This window comes from Alnus glutinosa, chromosome 11 (genome assembly GCF_958979055.1).
Source record: "Alnus glutinosa chromosome 11, dhAlnGlut1.1, whole genome shotgun sequence".
NCBI classification, from domain to species: domain Eukaryota; kingdom Viridiplantae; phylum Streptophyta; class Magnoliopsida; order Fagales; family Betulaceae; genus Alnus; species Alnus glutinosa.
In genome coordinates this window covers 18,217,063-18,237,185 of record NC_084896.1, presented here as the reverse complement: position 1 = coordinate 18,237,185, position 20,123 = coordinate 18,217,063, and the positions used below count along the sequence as shown (strand labels likewise).

The 20,123-nt window shown below is 37.9% G+C and overlaps 2 protein-coding genes and 1 pseudogene across 2 annotated transcripts; 1 reads left to right on the top strand and 2 right to left on the bottom strand.

The window, feature by feature from the left end:
• The first annotated feature begins 1,625 nt into the window (after window positions 1–1,625).
• LOC133881799 (rust resistance kinase Lr10-like) lies at window positions 1,626–4,263 on the top strand. The gene is made up of 3 exons (XM_062320832.1): window positions 1,626–1,680; window positions 2,708–2,755; window positions 2,994–4,263. Exons 2-3 carry the CDS (start codon window positions 2,740–2,742, stop codon window positions 4,103–4,105), a joined length of 1,128 nt encoding a protein of 375 aa, XP_062176816.1. The 5' UTR covers window positions 1,626–1,680; window positions 2,708–2,739; the 3' UTR covers window positions 4,106–4,263.
• A 3,185-nt stretch (window positions 4,264–7,448) lies between these two features.
• On the bottom strand, window positions 7,449–9,141 carry LOC133881176 (disease resistance protein RPP2B-like). The gene is made up of 3 exons (XM_062320127.1): window positions 9,107–9,141; window positions 8,303–8,702; window positions 7,449–8,181 (listed from the first exon to the last, which is right to left on the bottom strand). Exons 1-3 carry the CDS (start codon window positions 9,139–9,141, stop codon window positions 7,903–7,905), a joined length of 714 nt encoding a protein of 237 aa, XP_062176111.1. The 3' UTR covers window positions 7,449–7,902.
• An 8,334-nt stretch (window positions 9,142–17,475) lies between these two features.
• On the bottom strand, window positions 17,476–18,307 carry LOC133880847 (disease resistance protein Roq1-like; annotated as a pseudogene).
• Between the last annotated feature and the right edge of the window lie 1,816 nt (window positions 18,308–20,123).

Here is a 20,123-nt window from a genome sequence, read left to right as displayed (position 1 = left end):
AAGTAACCTTTTTGATTAATTAATGGATTTATTTTTATTTTTCATGTTGTAGCTATTCTGACCATGGTAGCAGGACCCATGAACATCAGTAAGAACCTATATCTCTCTTTTGATTTTGATTTTCCTTTTTTTTTTTCTTTTTTTTTTTTCAATATTTTAAATTTACTTTCTTATAAACATATCGTTCTTTGCACCGTGATGTTATTGCTGATGTTTACATAAAAAAAAAAAATACGACAAATACTCTATTTTCAATTTTAAAAGAAATGCTGAGTTTTAATTCTATGTTTCCAAATACTGATGTTATTCTTTTCTTTGTCAAAACAGTAGCATACAAATTCCATCGTCCATCATATTACCATGGTAAGATTTCAATACCAAAAAATTATTTTCAAGATTGTAAACAATAACATAGAAATGGATTGATTGTCCTTGATGATGAAGCAAGTAGAGGATAATCATGTGCTTGGGAAATGGTTGATCTCAAACTTTTAGGTTTTGTTTAGATTTATGAAACAATGAGGAAAAGGAAAATTTTCAATCCATCACCACTTAATCAAAAAGCTTAAGTTAATAGGAATCGATGAATTTAATTAATTAATTATATTCTAACACTCTTCCTTAATAGGTGAGGCTCAACACGTGAAATATTTGATTGAAATTAGAAGTGACTGACAGAGACATGGTTTGATCGAATTCAGGACCTCTGCTCTTAAATTCATTTATCCCAAAAGCTTAATCTGATAGGAAGAGATGAATGTAATCATTTAATTATATTATAACAAAAACTGCCTTAGATTTCTTCAAAAATTTAAAACTTTAAAACAAAAATTTTAGAAAAAAGAAAAAAGAAAAAAAAAGAAAAAAAAAAAAAAAGGTGCGGCTCCAAAAAGCAAAATGGGGGTGATTTTGGTCCCCCCCAAGGGCCATTTCCTTAAACAATTTTTTAATTTTTTTTGGCCTTGTGGGAGTGGCTCGGTCAGTAGGGAATGGCCCATGGGAGTGGTTAGGCCACCCCCAAGAGCCAAACCCTAAACGATTTTTTTTATTTTTAAGTTTTTATTTTTATAATGTATTTAATTTTTATTTTTTTAGTTTTTTTAGTTGTTTGATTGTTTAATTTTGTTTTTAATGAGGCATAGAACACATGTCAGTTTCTTAAGAGTGCTAACGTGAACTTCCATGAATTTTTAGATGGAAGTACCATCTTTGTCTTTAGCCATAAACGACAGACCATCTGCGATTCGAAATGAACCACATGGGGCAAATAAAAAAGTTTTTAAACCACATAGAGCAAAAAAGTATTTAACCCTAAAAAAATTTCATTTGCCTTACCCAATTATTTCCTTGATAAGATAGCTAGAAAGGGTTAGTTTTGAAACCTTGTTTACAAGCCTTGGTAAGTAATTCATCGACTGCTACATCTTTAGCTCAAGGTCGTTGAGAAGGCATAGAATTGAGCTCAAACTAATTGGAAGTCCAGACATATATGTAGATCATTCCTTGCAATGTGATGTTATTACTAATGTTTACATAAAATAATGTGACTACTACTATGTTTTTAACTTTAAAAGAAATGCTGATTTTTAATTCTATGTTTCCAAATTCTGATGTTATTCTTTTCTTAGTCAGAACGTACAGGACTACAACGACTATATGATCGGTTATATAATGACAAAGGTGAGGTTTCAATCTCAAAAAGTTATTTGCAGAATAGTATAGAATGACACAATGACATAGAAATGGGTTGATTCTCCTTGATGAAGAAGCAAGTAGAGGATAACCATGCGCTTGGGAAATGAGGAAAATAAAAAATACCTTAGATTTCTTAAGAAATTAGGTTTCTATCTTGAATAAAAAAAGTTCATTTCCTTCTCCCACTCTTTCCTTGATAAGATAGCTAGAAAGGGTTAGTTTTGAAACCTTGTTTACAAGTCTCAGTAAGTAAATAATTCATCGACTGCTACATCTTTAGCTCACGGTCGTTGAGAAGGCATGGAATTGAACTCAGCCTAATTGAAAGTCCAGACATATAAGTAGATCATTCCTTGCAATGTGTTGTTATTACTAATGTTTACATAAAATAATGTGACTAATACTATGTTTTCAACTTTAAAGAAATGATGATTTTTAATTCTATGTTTCCAAATACTGATGTTATTCTTTTCTTTGCCAAAACAGCACTAGCAGGACTATATGTTCCTCAGTCACATTTTTACAAAGGTGAGGTTTCAATCTCAAAAAGTTATTTGCAGAATAGTATAGAATAACACAATGACATAGAAATGGATTGATTCTCCTTGATGATGAAGCAAGTAGAGGATAACCATGTGCCTGGGAAATGAGGAAAATAAAAAATACCTTAGATTTCTTAAGAGATTAGCTTTCTATCTTGAATAAAAAAATTTCCTTTGCCTTCTCCCACTCTTTCCTTGATAAGATAGCTAGAAATGGTTAGTATTGAAACCTTGTTTAGAAGCCTCAGTAAGTAAATAATTCATCCACCGGCACTTCTACAGCTTCAGCTCAAGGTCATTGAGAAGGCATATATAAAATCAAGCTCAACCTAATTTGAAAGCCCAGACATATAAATTCAAGAGGTTTATAGTGTTGCTTTTATTTCTTCTTAAGCATGGCCCTAGGTGAGATTTGTTGAGCCAATTTTATTAATTAATTAATTAATATATATATATTTTATGTTTTGCAGCTCTTCCAACTCCAATCCCATTATTGACGTTCATGACCATCGACTACGGTCAGAACCTTCTCTCCTTTGATCTTCTTTATTTATTATTCCTTTTTAGCATATCATTCTTTACACTAAAGCATGAATTAAACATGTTGCCAAAATGAATATATCAATTGTTACCCAAAAGAAATAACAAGTATTGTACATAATTACTAAGATCCAGAAGGCAATTAATTGAGTTGTAACTATTTACAGCAATGCAACATGTTCGCTTACAATCAATTTTGGTAATATTCTTCCACAGGAATATTCATTGCAGCAAAAGTTGTGTTGGGGACTCCCTGTGTGATTGTGTTTTTGATATGTAAATGGCGTAGGAGGCATTTATCGTCGTATGATGCCGTTGAAGAATTTTTGCAAAGCCACAATAACCTCATGCCAATAAGATACTCTTACTCTGAAATTAAGAAGATGACCAAAAATTTCAATGACAAATTGGGTGAAGGAGGCTATGGCACCGTATTTAAAGGAACACTTCGAAGTGGCCGGCTTGTAGCTATAAAGATGCTAAGTAAGTCCAAAGCTAATGGGCAAGACTTTATAAATGAAGTTGCGACTATTGGAAGGATTCACCATATTAATGTAGTGCAACTTATTGGTTTTTGCGTTGAAAGATCAAAGCGGGCTCTCGTATATGAGTTCATGCCTAATGGCTCATTGAATAAATATATATTTTCGCCAGAAGCAAGTACCCTCTTAAGCTATGACAAAATGTATGATATAGCTATAGGAGTTGCTCGTGGAATTGAATATCTACATCAAGGATGTGACATGCAGATTTTGCATTTTGATATCAAGCCTCACAACATTATTCTTGATGAGAATTTTACTCCCAAAGTTTCTGACTTTGGCCTCGCAAAGTTATATCCAGCTGATGATAACATTGTTTCTTTGACTGCTGCAAGAGGGACGTTAGGATACATGGCTCCTGAGTTGTTCTACAAAAATATTGGAGGTGTTTCATACAAAGCTGATGTTTATAGTTTTGGAATGTTATTGATGGAAATGGCTGGTAGAAGAAAGAACATAAATGCAGTTGCAGAACACACAAGCCAGATATATTTCCCTACTTGGGTCTATGACCAATTGAATGATGGAAAAGACATAGAAATTGAAGACGCCACAGATGAGGAAAAGAAAATAGGCAAAAAGATGATCATTGTCGCATTATGGTGTATACAGATGATGCCTAGTGATCGCCCTTCAATGAACAAAGTTGTACAAATGCTTGAAGGAGAAGTTGAATGCTTACAAATGCCTTCCAAGCCTTTCCTATCATCACTAGAGAGAATCATAACTGGTGGTGGAGAGAATTCGAATCAATCAAATGAATCAAGCCAATCATCTCAGTTTTGAATGCAAATTAATTTATATGCGAGTCTTTGGATTTATTATATCCTCACTCAAGGAGCGTTTAGTTTTCTCATATATATTTGATAGCGCAAAGATGCTTAATATTTCTGTATAACAAATAAAAGTTTGTTTGATTTAAGATAACTCTACTTATTACATAACACTATGATTGTTTCTATTTTCTCATACATGACCAATGAATTGAATTTTAAGTTTGAGAAGATATGTTGCTATTCTTCATTCTCTACTAGTAAGCATCTGCTTTGCAAATATGGCATATTAGATTGGACCAATCTTTAACATTTGGAGATAATATTGTTGACATTCACAAACTTTTATTTTAGCGTATAAGATGTTTAAGAAAATGCTAATAACGCCTTTTATTGTTTTCAACTATTATCTTTTATTTATTAAAATGAACACATAACACATAACAATCATTGTGGGCTTATCTTGTTTGAACATCATTGAACACCCAAAGTCTTCATGCACTTAATTGGTAGTTGCTATGTCAAATAGACATAAATGGCAATAACGTCTTGGACCCTACAAAAAACAAAGGGTAAAGCTTGGATGAAGCTAAATTTCAGGAATCCCTCTGGAAATTTTGCTTGTCAGTGAATAATTACAAGAATGCCACTTACAAGCAAAATTTAATAATTACAAGAATGCCACTGACAAGCAAAATTTTCAGATGGATTCTGAAAATTTTGCTCCTCTGTAGCATTGCTCAAAAACAAAAGGACTTTCGTAGTGGCTTCTTTTCTTTGTCTTGTAATCTTCTTTTTGTATTTTTATTAAAATTTAATTGGCTAATTCTAGTGGCTCATAAAGTAACATATCTCTCTATCGTATGCAAATTCCACATGATACAAAAGAGTCCAGCTAAAGTTTTTGACATTTCTCATATATTTCTTTACATGGTATGAAAATTTCACATGATACAGTTCTCTAGATGGATGAGCCACCTTGTCCAAATTATAACTTGAGGACGAGTATTTTTGAAGTGGGAGACACTTCTTATAAGACAAACGAGATGTGTAGAGTATTCTGCTATAAATTGGCTTGAACTTCGCTAAAAGTTTGCTAGAAATTGACTTGAGCCAAGTCAAGACAACATGCTACGCTTAGGACTGTAAATAAACCAATTCATTCGACAACCCGTTCGGTTTGCCCAAATCCAAACTCAAGCTCGATATTGTAAAAACCCGCTCGATTAGTAACTTATACATACCTGACTCGCTCGATAAAACTTGATAGGGGCTCGCGAGCTCAACTCATTTAAAGTTCGACCAGCTCATTAGTCCGACTCGTTAGCTTGTTTATATCTCTTCTCTATATATACAACTATATTTTAATATATTACTAAAAATGAGTTATATAAATTTAAACATGTATATTAGTAATTAAGTAATATATGTTATATATGTTACTTAATATTTATATGTGTGTGTATTAGTTAACATACTAACTAGTTAGTTCATAAACTAACATATTATCTAGTTAATTAGCATATACTAAGTAAATATAATTAACTATATGTTACTTGATATTTGTGTGTGTGTGTGTGTGTGTGTGTAGTAGTAGTAGTAGTAGTAGTAGTAGTAGACTAGTAGTTAACTATAGTCTATAGGTCATTTTGATTATATATATATATATATATAGCATACTAGTTAAGTAAATATAGTGTCACATATTAATTATAATACTTTGATAATAATATTTAATATGTTAAACTAACATATTAAGTTATTAATGGTTAGTATATAATAATATATATATATATATATATCACATCACACATGGTTAACAATAGTTATATATTATATTTATACTATAGTTACTTAGTTATATAGAGTATATTAGACTTACTACTTGCTCACATTATACATATACCATAGTTTATGTTCTCTAATTATATATAATAACATATTGTTAATTTGTTACTTATAGAAATGTATTATATTTTATAATATGCTTTATATAGTTACATATTATATATTTATGCTATAAATAAATGTATAGAGGTTTTTCACAAACTTGGGCTTGAATTCTGCTTTGATTACAAATTAAAAAATGTAATAGCCTACCTCAAGCTCTAGCTGAGCCGAGTTTGTTGAGTAGTCGGTTCAGCTTGAATGATATTCTCAAAGAGTTCGAGTTTTAAACGAGCCGAGCTTGAACACACATTTCATAGCTTGGCTCGAAATCGAACTCAACTATTAAAGCTCAACTCATAAACAAGCCAATCTTGAAATTTTAAAGCTTGGATTGATTATAGCCCTAGCCTCCGCTAGTCCGATAGAAGTTGGCTAGAGCCAAATCAAGACAAAATCCTTCACTAAAAGTCCGCTTGAGCGAAGCCATTTTTTTATTATTTTTTTTTTGAAATGTAAGTGGAGCCATTTGATGTAGAATAATTTGGCCCATTTTTTAATTTTGGTAACGAATCAATTCCATCCCTTTTTGAGTTATTTCTCAATTTGGTTCACTTTTTGACATTTAGACATTCCTTAATTTCCATGATTTTTCATCTTTATGCGATTTGGTTCATTTTAGGTTAGTACTAATTTCTTACCTTTTTAAGCTTGTAAAATTGTTATATGAGGATCATAATTGGAGTGAGGACACTGATTTTTTTTTTTTTAGTTCAATAACTATATGTTATCTTATGGCCTGTGGACTCTTGTTGTTTTCCGGTCCTAACTCTTTAAATTATGGTTGTTTTTCCGACTCCCACTACTCCCCGAAGTCCAACTCTTCCTACATTTCCGATCTCTTACTTTCCCCTTTCGTTTTGCGTCCTGGCTCTCATACTCGTTTTCAAGTTCTTTTGTACCTCTTTTTCATGCTTTTCGACCCTAGAAATCCAAAATTTGCATTCTTGACTGATTATTTAACGTCATTCCTCCTAGCAGACAACTTCCCTGCTTCCTCTTTTAACCTTTTTTTATATTAGTCTCCCAGATTCTTTGAAAAATCAACTTGACAACTAAAGTGATGAGGAAGTGTTAGATAAGCCCGACTTCTCGTGAACTCGATTTGACTTGGCTTGTTTAAACTCGATTCGGTCTTGGTTTGAAAAATAAATGAGTCATTCGTGAACACAATAATCTGCTCATATATTCAATGAGACATACTCGTATAAATTCGACTCAGCTCAAACAAAGCTTGTGAGCTCGGCTTGTATAAGTTCGATTTGACTCGTTCGGCTCGAATCGTTAGCTCGCTCATATATTCAATATACTTCAAATATTACAAAATAAGTAACAAAAATGATTCTCTTAACAAGAAAAAAAAAAAAATCCATCTAGCTGCTTGGAGTTTGGCGCTATGAAATGTCGGCAGCTAACCCATAACAAAAAAAACTATCAAGCATAAATAAGGGGATCTAGTTGTGATTCGCCCAAGGTTGAAGAACGCCTCTTCTGTTGCGGGTGAAAACTAGATTCCAAGTTGCAATCATCATCATCACTGCGGCGCCTCTAAGATGATTGAATTCTATGTAATATTCCTTCAATTCTACTGAATTCATAGTCTTCAAGTTCATCCACTTCGGTTGAACATCTGAATTTTCAAATTCTAAATTGGGGTCATAAAAACGGAAATTAAAATCCACGAGGATCACACCTGGATGATCTTTCGCATTCTCTTCATACTTATGTATCACATGAACTCCACAACTTGGAATGAAGAGTGAATATGGAATCATAGAAAACTCAACTTGAAGACTGTCCCCCTTAAGCTCAGAAGATTCTAGGACGAAGTACTCCAGCCATACATGATCTGAGCCCAGTAACTCAAAATCTGTGTCTATCATCAATTCCTATATCTTTATTTCTGATCGTAAAATCACCAGGAGCATGGGTTGTGTCTGGGGGGATCCCAAAAATGGGTCCAATAACAGCACAAAAAACAATTCCTTTGATCTCATCTAATGGCGGGAGCCCGTTAATATCTATTTCACATGTGGTACCATATGAAGTCTCCTTGAGATGGCTGAACGAGTCCGGTATTGTATTTCCCGGAAATGAAATTCCACCACCAAAATAGTCCCCAAATTCTCTCTTAAAATGTACCTATTAAACAAATATCATGAATTTTCAAAGAATAACACATAAACCAAAGCACATACAAGAGAGAGAGAGAGAGAGAGAGAGAGAGAGAGAGAGAGAGAGAGAGAGAGAGAGAGAGACATACCTTACCCAATAAAGAATTTGCCACCATATCCCGTATATTCAAATGCATTTTATAGCATTTGGACAAGTCAATCCAATACAACGCTCGTAACTCGCTTGTATGGAATTGATATTCTTTTGATACTTCTGGAAAACTTTCCAATGAAATACATCCTTTAGCAGATATATGTTCTATATTTGGTGGAAGATCTACTTGAAGTTGCTTGCAATCCACCAATGTAAGAAAGCACAAACTAACAAATCTTTTGATGCAAGCAGGCACACTAACAACATCACTCCTTGATAGATCTAACTCAAATAAAGTGGAGAAGCAATTAAGTATCACAATGAAATCTGATTTTGATAGGTGCGTACAGTTTTCATGAACCAAAGATCCCAGTACAGTTTTATGGCAATGTAGTCTAAACAGAGTAAATGTAAGTATTTCATTTCACATTGAATTTTAGGAAAGTTCTGAAGTCTTGGGCAATATCGAAGATCAAGATATATCAGAGACCTAAACTTGAGACTTCTTGGGAAATTGATAAGGTTAAAGCATCCTAAAAATGATAGAACTCTAAGCTTATCAAGGAATCCAACAGAGTCATGAACCTTAACTAAATTTTTACATTTAAAAACACATAATTTCTCCAAATTTGGGATTCTTGAAATATCAGGAATTTCTGTTAGGAATTTACATTCAGAGAATACCATAATCCTCAGGTTTTGGAAATTTTGTAAAGAGGAATAGGGGATAACTTAGCTTCAAAGAAGTTTACAACATAATTTTAAAGAAAAAAATATTGAAAATAACAATCATATGTACCTTGAATCCCTCCTTGGGCTCATTGAAAAGGCCATTACGCATTCTTAAATCAACAAGTTTTTGTCCATGAAAATTGGATGGCAAAGATTGTAAAGGAGATTCAGCCCAATCAAATACTCTTAACTCGTTAGGGAGAGAATTAGGCTTTCCAAAAAAGCATGCGTTACGACTTATAAACAATCTAAGCCTTTTCATCTTCTCAAAGGTTTTAGAACTCGAGCGCATCAAGTCTTGTTTAGGCAACTCCACTAATATGCCTTCAATTTTGTTCGTTCCCAGGCAAGACAATGCATAAATGTTTAAGTGAGGCAACAAAATCAAATCATAAAGTTTTCCATATTTTGCCACTTGCTAGAATTATAATTTTATTCTTATAAACATTATTCTATGAAAAGGAAACAAACTTATATTCCATCCGTTTCGCTCTCTATGTTGTTTCTTTTCTTTTCTTTTTTGAGATTTTCATAATGGCAATTTTTATTATAAGAATTTTCTCTAAGTGATCACATTCAAGATGTCAAAATTGTTTTTTTTTTTCCTCATAATTACTTATTACTCTTACTTATTCATATAATAAAACACAAAAATACTCATAAAAACTATATCTATCTTTGAAATTGTGTAAAAGGCAATTTCCTTGATGATTTATTTATCCTTTTGGATTAAAGGCATTCTACTTACATCCAAATACTTATTTTTGAGACGGATAGTGTGTGTGCTTATATGTTTGTGTGCGTGTGCGCGTGTCGGTATTTCTCCATCATTTTTTGCAAAATCTAAAATCAAAAGAATGTCTTTGAGTCTTACCATATTTTCTTTTAGTACATAACGAACGTCTTCATGAAACCACAATCTACTGTGTTTTTCTGGTTCCTTATGTGATTCTTGACGGACAATTTCTCTACCCATATCTTGTAGTAAGTCATGCATGATCAATCTTGATTTGTTAGACTCAATAGTTATGAGAAACTTATCCATAAGCACTTTCATACCAATATCTGGAAAGAAACCACAACTGTATAGTATTTTTTTTTTTTGATAAGTAATTGCAATTAAATAAAAAGCGCAGAGGGGCGCAACCCTTATACACGGGAAGTATACAAGAGAACCCCTAACAGGGACGAACAGAGAATAAATTTAAAAATTCTACATAAGTAAAAGAACTCAAACTATGATGGGGCGCTATCCAAAAATATAAAGAATTGAGCAACCGCTTCCGAAGCTCCACCATGGAAGTTTCTACATCTTCAAACAACCTAGCATTCCGCTCCCTCCAGATACACCACAGCAAGCATAAAGGAGCTAACCGCCAAGCCTCAATAGCAAGACCACCCCCAAGCGCCGCCCCCCAACTATTCAGCAACTCCAACACCGTACGTGGCATAACCCACTCGACCCCAAATAAAGTAAGGATAAAGCTCCAAAGAGTCTGCTTTCCTCCCCACCGGAGGCGTCGAAGTCGGAGGTTAGTTCCGTTGAGAGGCTTTTGTCAGCTGGGGTGAGGTCGGACGTAGAGGTTCTTCAGCTTGGGGAGATTGGTGATTCGTCTGTCGGTGCTGGGCGTGACCACGTAGGCGTTGCTCTTAGTGCGCCAGAAACTTCGTCTCTCCGTCGGCAGGTAGGGAAGTTTGCGGATGTTTCTGCCTTGGGTAGGAGGTTGGGCTCTTCGGCTACCGGTGGGGGGTCCAAGGTAGGCGCGTCTTTGAGGGAGGGTGATACCACGGGGGAAACTCCGGATGCACTTGGGGGTCTGGAGGCGGGTACTAAAGGTTTTGAATTCCCATCTTCGGGTGCGGTTGCTCTGGGTGAGAGGATTCGATTGTCTCTTCCTGTGATGACGGACAGTGGGTCTCTCATTTACCCGTCCGAAACAAAATCGATCATGAGGTATCAGCGGAAATCGAAGGCTAAAACGAGTAAGATGGATAAATCTCTGATTGATGAGGCTGTGATTGCCTTGGGCTCGCCGAAGTCGCAGTGTTCGGGTACATCCCAGGTTTTGGACGGGGCTGTGGAGCAGATTCTGCCGAAGTCGATTGGGGGTGTGGGTCTTCGGCGCGGGTTCCTTCTCCCGAAAGATCCTCCCCCCTTGAACGTTGATACAGCGAAGTCAGATGTCAAGGGTGAGAATCCCACTCCGAATGGTTGTATCCAATCTCAGAAGTGGCCGGTAGGGTTTAGTAATTCTGGGGAGATTGTTGTGTGGGATCAGGGAGAAATAGGTGACTCTCCCCACCCCCTGGGGTTTATTCCTCCTGATCTGCTATTGGAGTGGGAGTCCGATGGTGCGGTGTATGAAGATGCAGCCCTGGCTATGTTGGATGACATTGAGGAGGATTTTCATCGGGATACTATGGGGAAGCGGCAGAAGAACAAAGGAAGGAGGGAACTGCAGAATTTGAAGAGCTCCATCAACTACGACGGTGTGAGTGTGCGTCCTTGGAGTAGGAGAGGAAAGGCTCAGGTTCGGTAGGTTGAGGGTCGGGGTTGGGGTTATTGGGTGTTGGGTTCTGAGGGTTTGGATGGGGTTGGGGTGTTTTATCTTCCTTGTATGAATGGGATTTTGTGGGTTGGTTTCGGTGGGTTTCCTTCTCTCTTTTTTAGGGCTGTTTTTTTATTTTCAAGCATTGCGTTGTCTTGTATACTGCCGGTGTACTAAGGGGCGCCTGACGCTTTTAATAAAGTCAGATTATTACTTATCAAAAAAAGCTCCAAAGAGTCTGGGCTACCTCGCAATGAAGCAACAAGTGATCAATAGACTCCCCACTCTTCTTACATAAACAACACCACTCAATTACTATCACCTTCCTCTTACGCAAGTTATCATGCGTCAAAATTTTGCCCAAAGCAGCTGACCAAACGAAGAAGGCCACCCTAGTTGGAGCCTTAACACGCCAAATATTCTTCCAAGGAAAACATGGGACAACGGGGCCACCTTTCCTAATAAGCTCTTTGTAGAAGGATCTCACCTCAAATAGACCTTTTCTAGAGGGATTCCACACTAACCTGTCACCCTCCCCATGTCGAGCCGAACTGGAGTATAGACGATCGAAGAAAGAAATGACCATATCCAACTCCCAATCCTGAATATGTCGCGTGAATAGAACATTCCACTGAATAGCACCATTATGAACCACCAAATTATCTTCTACCGTCGCGTCTTTATTCCTTGCTATACGAAAAAGAGCTGGAAAGCATTGCTCCAAGGATCTATCCTCACACCACCAATCTTGCCAAAAGCTAATATTTGATCCATTCCCCAGTTCAAACCGAACAAAATTACGAAATTCCTCCCACCCCCTCCTAATATGCTTCCATACACCTACTCCAAATGAACCCGAAGCCTCTTTCGAACACCACCCCCCCTTTAAACTCTCAAACTTGGCATCAATCACCAAACGCCATAAAGCCTCTCTCCCCCTACCATATCTCCACAGCCACTTACCCAAGAGAGCTCGATTGAGCTGGATGAAATTGTGAACTCCCAACCCACCTGTAGGCAAAGGTGTGCAAATCTTGTTCCAATTAACTAGATGAAATTTGGTCTCGTCACCAATGCCACCCCAAAGAAAATCCTTTCGAATTTTATCAAGACGATTAGCCACCCTCACTGGAATAGGAAACAATGATAAATAATAAATGGGGATGTTGGAGAGCTTACTATTAATAAGAGTCAACCGAGCACCCTTCGACAAGTACATCCGCTTCCAACCCGCCAACCTCCTTTCCATTTTTTCAATAACACCATTCCAAATAGAGGTGGACTTGTAAGAAGCACCCAACGGCAAACCCAAATAAGTCATAGGCAGAGAAGCCGTCCCTATTGGTGGAGTAGAGGATGTCGAAAGGCTGGCTAATCTTCTTGGATGTAGGGTTGCTTCTCTACATCCAAGAAGATTAGCCAGCCTTTCGACATCCTCTACTCCACCAATAGGGACGATTTCTGATTTTTCTAAATTAATTCTCAGCCAGAAACTGCCTCAAAGCATAAGAAAATACATCTCAGATGTCGAATCTGTTCTTCTTGAGCGCCACAAAAGATCAAAGTGTCATCCGCAAACAACAGGTGATTCACAACTACGGCCTCGGAATCCCTGGAGCCCACTGAGAACCCAGTCAAATTACCCTGATCCAAAGCGGCTGTCAACATCCGACTCAAAGCCTCCATAACCACCACAAACAACAGAGGAGAAAGAGGATCTCCTTGTCGCAACCCACGAGAGCTACTAAAAAAACCGGCTGGGGTTCCATTTACAAGAATAGAAAATCTCACTGTAGAAATACAAAAGCGTATCCACTTCCTTCATTTTTCCCCCAAACCACATCTCTGCAACAAATAAAGCAAGAAGTCCCAGTTCACATGATCATAAGCCTTCTCCAAATCCAGCTTACACAGAAGTCCAGGTTCCCCCGATCGAATATGACTATCCACACATTCATTTGCAATAAGCACAGAGTCTAATATTTGTCTACCACCAATAAACGCATTCTGAGTGTTGGAGATAATCTTGCCCACAACGGACTTAAATCTGTTTGCAAGAACCTTTGAAATAATCTTGTAAATCCCCCCAATCAAGCTAATAGGGCGAAAATCTCTCACATCCATGGCACCAGTCTTCTTGGGAATCAAAGTGACAAAAGTAGTATTCAGAATCTTTTCAAGCTTGCCTCGAGCATGAAATTCTGCAAAAACATTCATAATGTCAGTTTTTAAAAAGCCCCAACACTTTTGAAAGAAAGCCGTAGTGAATCCGTCAGGGCCCGGCGCCTTATCTCCATTCAAGTCCCTGATAACATCCCACACCTCCTTCTCCTCAAAAGCTCTTTCTAGCCAGGTGCTCTCCTCCTCATCAATGGATAAAAAAGATAGGCCCTCCACCCTAGGCCGCCAGGAACAGTTCTCTGAGTACAGCTTGTCGTAAAAGTTAACTAAATGCTCCTTAATCTCCGTAGGATTTCTTGAAATTATACCGTTAATATTCAAAGAATCCACTTGATTGAATTTGCGATGTGAGTTGGCCATCCTGTGAAAAAATTTTGTATTCTTATCCCCCTCCTTTAACCACAACGCTCTAGACTTTTGCCTCCAGCTCATTTCCTCAAAAAGAAGGGTCTTCTCCATCTCTCTCGCCATATCCACCCTACGAATTTTTTCGTCCTCCTCAAGACAGCGGCATTCTTCGATTAAATCCAGCTCTCGAATACCCTCCAATAATTCTTTCTTCTTTTTCCCTAGATCACCAAACACCTCTTCATTCCATTTCCTCAAGTCAGCTTTCAAAGCCTTCAATTTATTGGCCAAAACGAAGCTTGGCAAACCAGAAAAATCATAAGACATCCACCACGTTTGAACCTGATCAACAAAACCCTCGTATTTCAGCCACATGTTTTCAAACTTAAAATACCTGTTTCCTCCTCTATTTGTCCCACAATCCAATAACAAGGGAAAATGATCAGAGAAAAGCCTTGTCAATCTCTTCTGAGACACATCAGGATAGCGTTCCTCCCACTCCGAAGAAATTAAGAATCTATCAATTCTAGACCAAATAAGATCTTCCTGACCATTAGACCAAGTAAACTGACCATCCTCCAGGGGTAAGTCCACCAGATTATGCAAGAAAATGAAGTCTGAGAACTCTTCCATAGCTGCCGAGAAGCTAGCACCACTAGATCTCTCACTGGGAAAGCGAACCACATTAAAATCCCCCCCAATACACCAAGGCATCTCCCACCAACTCATCAATCCAGCTAACTCATCCCACAACACCCTCCTCTCCCTGTCATCATTCGGACCATAAACACCCCCAAACGCCCAAATTACATTATCACCAGTGTTGCGCAAAGAACAAGCAACAGAGTATCTACCTATACACTCCTCCACTTTCTCCACCACCCTTCTATCCCACATTAGCAGAATCCCACCCGATGCTCCGTTGGCACCTAAATAACACCAATCAACGTGAATGCAGCCCCAAAGACTTCGCACCACCTCTCTAGAAATAACTGCCATCTTCGTCTCCACCAAGCAAACAATATCCGCCTTCCAAACCTTTAGAAGCCCTCTAATCTCCAATCTTTTCTCGATCGCATTAAGCCCTCTAACATTCCACGACAAAATTTTAGGCGTCATAATATCGAGATGTGCCCCTACCCTTCTGCCTACCTCTCTCAGACTGAGCCCCTTTCTTCTCATAATTAACAGACCAAGTCAGCCTATTTAATTCTCTCTTCCCCTTCACCCCTTTAGCAGGCGTAAACTTAGACTTGGAATCTGCCAAAGAGAGGTCTCTAGCCACTTCAATTTCCTCAAACAAAGCCAACAATCTGTCCTCAAAGTGACCACAAGAAAGCCCAATGCTTGGATAATACCTCTTAATTCTTTCCAACACCCATCTAGGTGATACTCTCTGCCTGTCTGCATCTTCCACTGCCAGTGGAGCAATAACTAACGGCTCATAGCTCTAAAATTCCCCCTCACCGTCTCTGGAATGTTCTTGCAGCAGGAGTCCTTCATGAAAATGCTCAAGCAGCATCGAAGAACATTCAAATTGAGCACACTTCTCATCCACCACACATTCAACAGAAGCCCCACTCTCCATTATGTCTCCTAATCCTTTCCAGAGGCAAATATCCATCGGAGGACCCATTAAAAAAACTTCTGAAACGATACCCACTTCTCCTTCTACAGCGGAAACCATCACCAACTCAAGACTACCTACTCCCTGCCTCTGAGACACTGGGTCCACATCAAGCCCAGAGATACCCATTCCAACACTCGGCTGTGAAGTTCTCACCTGAGGAGTCACCAGAAGACCTCCACCCTCTGCCGACACAGCCAAGCTGAGATCATTGCCAACGACAGTACCCCTCTCTCCTGGATCGGAAGTCTCTGAAACTGCCGTTGAGTTGAACCCAGACTGCCGAGAGCCGTCAGAATCCAGCCCAGGTAAAGAAGCGACAGACTCCTCTGACTGTCTATCTGCTAGCTGCAAGACTTTTGGCACTCCAGCCCCACCACCCAGCACCACCTCGGACGCCGGAGATGATTCTTGATCCCCAATCTTCGAAGAACTCGCCTCCTTCTCCCTGTCCTGGTAAGTTCCTGCATCCTGGATGGGCTGCCCTGTCTTAACTCTCCAGACTGCCGAAGAACGCTGGATCGGCCTCTTCCGACGCTGATAGACCCGGCCAGTGAATCCTGGTCTGCACACAGACCGCGAGACGGCCGACCCCAAACCCAACGACTTCGACTGCACCGCAGAAGTGGAAGCACCAGCGTCCAACGAGAACTGGCGAGCTGGAATGGGGCGCAGAACCGACCCTGCCTTGGGCTTAAATAAAAACTTGGGCCTTTTGATTAGAAACTGCAGAGGTGCTTTCCCTTTAGAAGGTTGAGCAAGCTTTGAAGGACCATGGGTCGAGGAGGGTCTATCGAGTATCGAGATATTGGGCCGAGAGAAGCTGGAGCCCAAAGAATTGGACCTACCCATCAACTCTTCTTCCCACAAATGCACACGATCCAGGCACTGCTCGACTTCCATGTACAATGTCTCTAACGTCTTCCTGATACTGCGCAACTCGAGGCAATCATCGACGTGAGACTTGCGTGCTGCAGTGGCCAACATAGCGGGACTAGAGCCCGCCCCCCTACCCTTTAGGTCTGACTCAATCTCACTGCTCGACGAAGCAGAGAGTGAATTTTGAATCTTCATCCCGGCAGGATACGCCGGAAAAACCTTCTTCATCTCTACTGTCTTCGGCCCAGCAAGTTCCGCCGGAAATTCCTTCTCCAACATATCTAACTTCAGCCCAGCCTGATTCGCCGAATCCAAATTTGCCGTTAAAACCGCCTGATCACGACAACCCTTCGCCGGAACCGTTGCCCGGATCCGGGAATCTTCCTCCGTAGCATAAAAAGAAGTCGTATCTTTCGGCATGGAAGCTCTCAGCACATCAGCGTAACTCCTCCTCCTCTCAGAATGATACTGTGGCTCTTCCTTACCTTTGGCATGCTTCGGGAAACTGCCAGCGAGCAGATAATTGAGAGCTAACCGAATCTCCTCCCCAAAGCGCTTCCACCCTTCTCCAAACCTTCCTTTTGGCACCAAGACAGATCCTTTCCTTCTTCTTCCCTCATATTCTTCTAAGGTGAGAAAGTAACCATGCCTATTTGCACGTTGTTGAGCAAGAATCCGCGGAAAACCCGAGACGGATTGATTCCAGAACACTCTACAGTCCTGAGCCGTAACCAGATCATGATACGACTTAAGCAACCATGCAGCCTCATCTTTGTCTATAAGAATGGACCTCGACACTCCTTTTCGACGTTCATGAATCCTAATACCTGTGAAACCACCCACTATCGACAAAGCGAACTCCTTGGACTCTACTGACCACCGACGGGACGAACTCACCATAACACAGTTGACAATAATAATCTAATGAAACATTCTCATAGTGTCATCAACCAACTGTATAGTATTTTAGTGACATATTCTACATTATGCCCTTTGAAGAAACAAGCAATGTCAAGAAAAATATTCTTCTCACTTTCCTCCAATCCATCATAACTTATTTTAAGCTTTTCATGAATATTTTTTTCAGGAATTCTTTTGTACTTTTCCAATGATATCTGTCTCTTCCATATAGATCCGAACCAAGCAGTGTTAAAGCTAGTGGGAGGCCCCCAGCATAACGTAGTGCATGTTTTGTGAGTTCTACAAAATCATCATTAGGTTTATCACTTTGAAAGGCATGACTAAAGATTTGAAGAGCTTTGTTGTGATCCAATTCATTCATCTTGTATTTTAAATCAACTTTATGCTTAGAAGATGTTCATCTTTAGTTGTTATGATGATTCTACTTCCCAAACCAAACCAATCACGTTCTCCGGATAACGTTTCTAATTGGATCAACTGATCCACATCATCAAGAATTAAAAGAACCCTTTTACTGCAAAGCCTTTGCTTTATGACATTGATTCCTCGATCAACATTGAGAACCTTCAAACTTGATTCGTCTAGGATCTCCGAAAGAAGTGTCTCTTGCAATTGGACTAGACCGCATTCTTGCTTTGAATTTTCTCTAACATTTGCAAGAAAACAACTATCTTCAAATTGATAAGCAATCAAGTTATAGATAGCTTTGACAATAGTTGTCTTACCAATTCCACCAACTCTGAAGATTCCTACCATGCGTTTGTCATTCATTCTAATACATAAAAGCACATTGATGTCCTATACACGAGACTCTATTCCAATTGGATACTTGGCAGCATTCAAGTATGTATGACTTACCATTCTTGAGAACACTTGAACAATTTTTTGGATAAATATTTTTTGGATAAATTTAAATTCATTCCTTCCAATGCAAAAGATTAAAAAAAAAAAACATTTAGTGAGTTGGAGCAGTCACATGAAAAGACATAGGAACATGATTTACATACATTTTTTTTCTTTGTAACTAATGATAATGGTAGGCAACAAGATATGATTTAATCTTCCCTTCCAAAATCTCAATCCTCCTATGGATTGATCACAAGTCCTCACTTAATTAGACTCGTACTTTTCTTTTTCTTTTTTTTTTTAATGTTTTTTTATCAGAAGATTTTATTTAGTTCCAAAATGCTTAATCTTTTATTAAATGGCATTTTTTTTTTCATCTTGCTCCATTCAATAATAATCTGATAAAATTCCCACTAAACTTTAAAATCTAGTAAAATACCCCAAAAGTTTAAGTATTACATTCAGGTAGACCCTAGTATTTTAAATTGGTTGGAATTTCAAAAGGCCTATATGTATGTCATGTGTGTGTATATAAAAGGAAGGAATGATTATAATTAATTAGAAGAAAAAAAAAATATAGAATAAAGGGACATGTGTGGTCTGAAATACCCCTGTTGTAGATGCCAGCCGGAGAAATTGGCCACTTTGTTTAGGGCTGTCTTCCACTTCTGCACCGTGTCCTCCTCGAATCTGCCTTGATGTTTGGCTAATGCTTCACCAAAACTCTTTCTTTGATGTTGGACGTCCGATGGATCTACTTTGTAAAACACTGGCATAACAATTTGCTGGTTCGTTTCCCTACACTCAAGGATTTCCGTCAGCTAGCCCAAGCACCATGGGGATGAAGCATAGTTTTCAGAGAGTACAATGATTGCAGTTCTTGATTCTTTGATGGCTTTGAAAAGTGCCGGTGAAATGTCCTCTCCTCCTCTAAGTTTGTCATCCATGTAGGTATAGATTCCCTTTTCGAGCAAAGCGTCGTATAAATGAGCAGTAAAATTGTCACGGGTATCTTGGCCTCTGAAGCTCAGGAATACATCGTAAGGCCATGGACGGGTGATGGAAGAGGATGAGGAAGAGGCTCCTTGGAAGGTCATGGAAGAAGCCATAGGAAGCTTATTACTACTTTTTTTTAGGGATTACGATTAACGATTAAGCTTATTACTACAAAATAAATTTTTTAAGTATTGTTTTAATTTCTTTTTCACACTCAAAAGCAAATGTTCATTTCTATTTTCTACGCAGTATTGGATGAGAACCGGGAGAAACAAATTTTCAAAAATATGAAGAGGTGGATATGACTGTTAGTAAAAAAAAAAAATCAAAATTTTTCAAAAAAACGTTTACACTTCCCTTTTTTTTTTTCTTTTCTTTTTTTTTTTTTCCTTTTTTTTTAATATATATATATATATATATGACCGTTATAAAAAAAAAAAAAAAAAAAAAAAAAAAAAAAAAAATGATCGTTAGGATAAAATAAATATTAAAAAATATAACCATTACTATGTTAGGAAAAAACTCACTATAATACAAATTTTTTTCACTTTTCCATATAAATTATATCAAATTTACATCACATAAATTTTAATTTTCAATTATTCAAAAAAAAACCCAAGGGGAGGGGAGCACAAGAGAGTTTTCAAACGGGGCCTATATAAATGTTAGAGAAAGAACAAAAAAATATTTAAAAAAGAATATTTAAATGAAATAGTGAAAATAGATAGTTAATATGG

Bases quoted from the DNA above. Each gene is read 5' to 3' on its own strand.
- LOC133881176 (XM_062320127.1), bottom strand. From the start codon at position 9,141: ATGGCCTTTTCAATGAGCCCAAGGAGGGATTCAAG. The intron at 8,703-9,106 runs GTACATATGATT...TACTCTGTTTAG, and splicing joins AGCCCAAGGAGGGATTCAAG to ACTACATTGCCATAAAACTG. The intron at 8,182-8,302 runs GTATGTCTCTCT...TTTGTTTAATAG, and splicing joins CAAATTCTTTATTGGGTAAG to GTACATTTTAAGAGAGAATT.